General features: G+C 39.8%; 1 protein-coding gene across 1 annotated transcript; it reads left to right on the top strand.

Annotated features, from left to right (window-relative positions):
* Window positions 1-1644: 1644 nt before the first annotated feature.
* On the top strand, window positions 1645-2034 carry LOC102867764 (cytochrome c oxidase subunit 5B, mitochondrial-like). The gene has a single exon (XM_006881262.1). It carries the CDS (start codon window positions 1645-1647, stop codon window positions 2032-2034), a length of 390 nt encoding a protein of 129 aa, XP_006881324.1.
* The last annotated feature ends 4484 nt before the right edge of the window (window positions 2035-6518 follow it).

Genomic DNA, 6518 nt, shown 5'->3' with positions numbered 1-6518 from the left:
TAATGTTCCAGAATGCCGAAGGGCAATGTCAGTGTAAAGACTAAAGTGGATCTGATCCCAGCCATGATCTTTGCAGTTACTTGCCATGCATCAGAGAGCTGGGCAATGCCTGTTGTGGTGCTGAAGAAGAGTAGTGAACATTACACGGAATGCCAAGAGAAAAAAACAAGTCCGTCTTAGAGAGGGTGAAACCAAGTTGTTCTTTGGAGGCAGGATTTTGAAGCTCTATTGTAAATATTTTAGGCATGTTGCCAGAAGAGACTAGTCCTTAGAGAAAGACATCATGCTTGGAAGGATGGAGGAATAGTGCAAGAGAAGCAGCTCCTGGATGAGAAGGATTGACACAATAACTGGAGTAATGGAGTTAAGAATATCAGAGACAGTAAGACTGGCTAAGGATAGAGCAGGGTTCAGTGCTATTGTGTATAGGATTGCTATGAGTCACTGTCAACCCAGTGGCACATGACAAAAACTATCCATCTATCTATATTCAGCATCTATGTTAGATATTATTTATAAATGCATGAGCTATACAAGATGTACAAAACACACATATGAAAAATTTATTGTTGACTTATGTTATTATTGTTAGGTATCATCAAGTCTGATTCAACTCTTAGTGACTCTATGTATAACAGAAGGTAACACTTTGTAATTCTGCACCATCCTCTTAAAATCTGTCATTATTAAGTTCATTAAAGTAGACACTAAAGGAGACATTAAAGTATCAATTCGTCTCACTGATGGTCTTCCCATTTTCTGTCATTCTTCACTTTATCAAGCATTGTTTATTTCTGAAAGAACTGACCCTTACTGATAATATGCCCAAAATATGTGAGACAATCTCAGTATCGTTGCTTCTTTATCTTCTGTAGTAATAATCCAAATTTTAAAAGCTTAGCAGGTGACTGAAAATGCCATAACTTGGATTAAGCACGCATATATTAAGAACTCAAAGTGTCACCCTTGCTCAAAATGATGTACAGAAGGTGTTGCTGCATATACAGGTCATTATTGTTAGGTGCTGTTGTGTCTGACTTAACTCCTGAAACCTTTATAAGCAATAGAAATAAACCTTGCCAGAGTTTGTCCCATCCTTTCAATCTTGCTGCAGTTGTTAAGTCAAACCATTTTTTTACTGTGTCAACCCTTATTGCTAAGGGTTTTCTGTCCTGAGACACTCCTCTTTTCCAAACAAAATGTCCTTTTATAGGGATTGTCCCTTCACTATAACATAGCCAAAGTATGTTAGACCGTGTTTGCTTTTTTAGGAGCACTGCGACTAGACTTCTTCCAAGATATCTAAGTTTGTTCTTTGGACTGTCAATGGTATATTCAATATTTTTTGCAAATATCACAATTCTAAGATATTATCATACTTAGATGATATTCTAAGGAATGATAAATGATATGAGTAATATTTAGGTATATATAGACACATATATAAGAATTATAGGTATGCATATATGTGTGTGAATTTATTTATCCTGTAAGTCTTACAAATATTCCATAAATTGTGATATATGTGTTAAGAGACATATAAAATAGAATCCATAGTAGTGGCATCTTCAGAGAAAGAAATAAAAAATTACCTAAATGTTCAGTGATTGAAAGTCCTGGCTGCTGCTTGTGGTTGCGAGCATTATGGCTTCAAGGTTATTTCGTCAAGCTGGAGCATTGGCCGCTCAGGCCTTGAGGGCCCGCAGTCCCAATGGCGTCGCCGTCGTGCGCTCGATGGCGTCTGGAGGTGGTGTGCCTACCGATGATGATCAGGCGACAGGGTTGGAGCGGGAGGTCATGATGGCTGCCCGGAAAGGCCAGGATCCATACAATATGCTTGCTCCAAAGGCAGCTGCAGGTACTAAGGAAGATCCTCATTTAGTTCCCTCCATCAACAATAAGCGAATAGTAGGCTGCATTTGTGAAGAAGACAGCAATGTTGTGATCTGGTTTTGGCTACACAAAGGCGATGCACAGCGATGCCCTAACTGTGGGACCCATTACAAGCTGGTGCCCCACCAGTTAGCTCACTGAGTGGGCCCCTAATTGTGCTCATGCTCCCACTGACGTGGTCTAAATGTGCTGGAATGTTTCCTTCTTTCTAATAAAGACTAGCCACTGCTTTGGCTCCTTCTCCCATAAAAAAAAAAAAAAAAACAAAAGAATCAATGGACCCAAGTATATCAGAGATGATAACACTGGAGAAGACAGGGTTTGTATCTGTTGTTCATAGAGTCTTTGTTGTGTTCAGCTAGGTAGCACACAACAACAACAACAAATTCTCATTAAAAAGATACCCAGAATATCCCACTTTTGGCACAGGATTGCAAAGGTCACTGGCCACTGCTGCCACTGCTGGTAATCCTGCCTCTTGACCCACCCCCAAAGCCAGGCCCAGAAGTGCACAAGCCATAGGTTTTCATCCCCAAAACCAAACCTGCTGCTTTTGCTGCTGAGCTTGATAATCCACTCCCAGCACAAAAGTGTAAGAGTCACAGGTCTCCACATGAAGCCAAGGATTACTTTTGCCACTAGTAGTGAGCCTGCCCCCTTATTCCCTAACCCAGGTCTAGAAGTAGACAGGCCACGTGCTTCCTGCCCTGAAGTCATCTTGGTTATGTTGCAGAAATCTTCAACATAGTAGAGAAACAAAAAATCAGGATAGAAGAAACAAAAAATGGAGATAGAAGAGACTCAGTGAAATAAAAGTTAAGAACATCAGTATGAACTTAGAAGAAAAAAAACAAAGCAAAACAGAAGATGGAAGGAAAATGAAGGAAGTCATTAGAATCACGTAAAATATCATTAAACTAAACCACATATGTGTGATTGGAATTCCATTACTGGGGGAGGGGAAAAAGAAGAAATAAAAACACATTGAAAAAATTGTGGAAGATAATAGAAAAAAAATGTTCATGAAATATCATGAAAAGTGAGGAAAAAACATATTCAAGAAGCTCAATGAACACCAAAATAGATTCAAAATGAAAGACATCAAGGTTTAGTCTAATTTTCCAAAATCAAAGACAAAGATAGACTACTAAAAATAGCACAAGAATAACAAAGGAGAACCAATTAGATTGAGCTCTGATTTCTCTGCAGAAACCATGGTTGCAAGAAGACAATGGGATTGCATAAACAGAAGTCTGAAAGAAAACAATTGCCGTCAGAGGATACTATACACTGCAAAGCTCTCCATCAAATATGAAGGGAAATGAAATAATTTGCAGAAAAGCAGGAGCTTAGAGAATTTGTGAAAACAAAATCAACTCTATAAGTTCTTTCACATGGACTTGCTCCTAATCTATGCCAGGAAATTTGGAAGACAGCTGCTTGACCAACTAACAGGAAATGATTCATATTTGCTCACATCCCCAAGAAAGGTGATCAAACAGGATATGAAAATTATCAAACAATGTCATTAATGTCACAAAATATTGTCGAAGATCATCCAAAATTGGTTGGAATAGTATATCGACAGAGAACTTCCAGAAATTTAAGCTGGATTTAGAAGAGGCTGTGGAATCAGGGATGTCAGATGGTACAGATTTCCAAAGGAATATCTGTGTTGTGTAGTTTGTCTCTTAATATGGCTTTTCTAGTGTAGATGACTGACTATCAGGAGGGATGGGACTGTGTGAGTGAGATGTGTTGGCCTATTCACAAAGGGATTGGTCATCGACCATTCCACAAGGGGACTGGCCAATCCCAACAATCCACAGGAGAGTTGGTGAGTCTCTCAGTAAATTAAACAGCTCTAGTTAAAAATCTGAGTTGTGATGCCACAGGCACATGGTTCAAATCTACCATCCGTTCCATAGGAGAAGGATGGGCAATCTCCTCCTAGTTAAAAATCTGAGTTGTGATGCCACAGGCACATGGTTCAAATCTACCATCTGTTCCATGGGAGTAGAATGGGCAATATTCTCCCATGGGATTTGTTGTTGATCTTTCCATGAGATTTTTGCCTCTGGAAACCCATTAGAGGGTCAGCTATGGGTCAGATCTTACTCAAAAGTACACAAAAAGAACAAAACAGCTGCAGGAATAGAAATTCTTCACCCACCAGAAGAAATTCTTTTCATACCAGAAGAGATTCTTCACCTAGCCAGAGACCCCAACTTGTTCAGATGGAAGCCTCAGTGATTACTAAACTGAAGATGTGGATGTGAGATGGGACTTCGGGGTAAAGAAAACCAACACTGGCAAGTCTGGGGACTTAGTTGAACAATTACGGGGAAAGCCAATATTGGGAGGACTGAGAACTTGTGAACACTCCGAGCCACAAGGTTGAGGCACCAGTGTGTACATATTGGAAGATGTCTTGATTGTAATTTGTTATTCTCTGAATTACAACCTTTTAACTCCCCCCAATATGGTTTAGTCTTGTCAGTGATCTATCACACTAGAGTTCAGACCCAGGCAAGTGCTAACATTGATGTTGATGAGTATAAAGATGTGTGGGAGCATGCGAGATATATCTGACAACATTGGAATTAGTTTTGTGTTACTGATGCGGTGGGCAGGGATGGTTTCCTCCGGTGAAGTTGGTAAAGGTCAGATATGGTGCTCCTCATGTGGCCCTGGTTGTTTTTATATCTATTATATTGACTGTTCAAAATTATTTGACTGGGTGAATCACAGGAAATTATTGCTAACATTGAAAAGCTGGGAATCCCAAAAGACATAACTGTTCTCATATGAAAACTACACTTAGAATAAGAAGCTATGTATAACCCAAAAAGCAAACACTATATGGTTTAGGATGAGAAACGATGTGCTTCAGGGTTGTAGCCTTTCTGCACACCTATTCAATGTATATGTGGAGTAAATAATTCTTAAAGACTCTGTGATGAATTATGTGGCATCAGGATCAGCAAAAGACTCATTAATAAACTCTATTATGCAGGTGATACAACATTGCTTGCTGAAAGTGAGAAAAACTTGAAATGGTTACTACAAAAGATCAAAAACTACAGCCTTCAGTATTGATTACACCTCAACATGAAGAAAACAAAGATGCTCATGGTAAATGGAGAAAGGATTGAAACTTTCAGTGATTTCGTCTTACTTGTGTCCACAATCAACACCCTGACCAGCAGGCAGGTGATGAGACATGTTGCTTTGTGCAAGTTTGCTCTCAAGGATCTCTCCAAAATTACTGTTGAGCAATGATGTTAGTTTGAAGACTCATTTATTCCTGATTCTGACTGTGGTCTTTTTCCACCACTTGCTATGTGTCTGAAACTGGGCAATGACTAAGGGTGACAGAAGGAAAATTGATGCTTTTGAGTTGTGGTGGTGGAGAAGAGTCCTGAATGTTCCCCATGGACCGCCAAACAACAAACAGGGATGACTTAGAAAAGATTCAGCCAGAGAACTACATGAAGACAAGGATGGCAAAGCTTTGTCTCTCATCCTTTGAACATGTTGCTAGGAAAGGCTATTCCAAGGAAAGGGACATCATGCTTGGAAAGACAGAAGGTCCGAGAAAAGAGAAGTTTCCAGACTAGATGGGACGCAGTTACTGCACCAATAGGCTCAAGTGTGCTGGAGATGAGGAGGATGCTGTAAGATAGGACAGGATTCAGTGTTGTTCACAGGACTGCTGTGAGTTACACTCAAGCTGATAGCACCTAACAATAAAAATAACAACATAGCTGTAACAGTTTCTCACTGTGCATAGATTTTAACTATTTTGCAGTATATGTCTCTGCATGATTATATTGGGATCTACTAGAGTTAATTTTTATTATTTCACTATATCACTCAGCCTATAAAATTGAGTGCTATAGAATATTATACATTGAATGCTAGAGAATACTGGACACTTTCAAATGTGGTAAAAGCCATTACTTTTTTTTCATAAATTATAGAAATGCACTTCTATAGCTAATGCTAACATTGCTGTTGTTATTGTTGTTGATTGCCTTCAAGTTGAACATTACTCACAGTGACCCCATGAACAACTATCGACACTTATCAAATAGAGTTTCTGGAGGCATATTATTTAGGAAGTGGATGCCACTCCTGCTTCCAAACCTGTCACAGTATGTTATTGCTCTTATATGCCATTGAGTCACATGCGATGTACAGTGACCCTATGTATAGCCCCTCTGAACCCTTCCCTGTCCTGAGCCATTCTCACTTTAACACACTAACCCCTATCGTCCCAGTCACTGTATCAATCCATCTCATCCTTGGTCTCCCTCTCCTGCAGTCTGAGTCCACCCTTCCGAGCATGATGTCCTTCTCCAAGGACCTATCTCTCCTGGCAAAGTGCCCAAAGTAAGTGAGGCAGAGCATCAAAATCCTAGCCTCCAAGGAGACTTGGTTTCACCCTCTCCAAGACAGGCCTATTTGTTTTCTTGGAAGTCATGGTATGTTCAAGACTCTTCTGCAGCACCACAACTTGAAGGTTATCTCTTCTTCTTCTGGCATACATGGTCATTGTGCGACTCTCTGAAGTATAACATGTAATTGATAAGACCATGGCCTGGATTTGGCACACTTTTGTA

The sequence above is a fragment of the Elephantulus edwardii genome, unplaced genomic scaffold (genome assembly GCF_000299155.1).
Source record: "Elephantulus edwardii isolate Elephantulus edwardi_28Jun2011 unplaced genomic scaffold, EleEdw1.0 scaffold00014, whole genome shotgun sequence".
NCBI lineage: Eukaryota > Metazoa > Chordata > Mammalia > Macroscelidea > Macroscelididae > Elephantulus > Elephantulus edwardii.
Note: the sequence above shows the minus strand (reverse complement) of the source record. Positions and strands in the feature narration are given on the sequence as shown.

Excerpts from the sequence above, each read along its gene's own strand:
- LOC102867764 (XM_006881262.1), top strand. The coding sequence starts at position 1,645 with ATGGCTTCAAGGTTATTTCGTCAAGCTGGAGCATTGGCCGCTCAGGCC.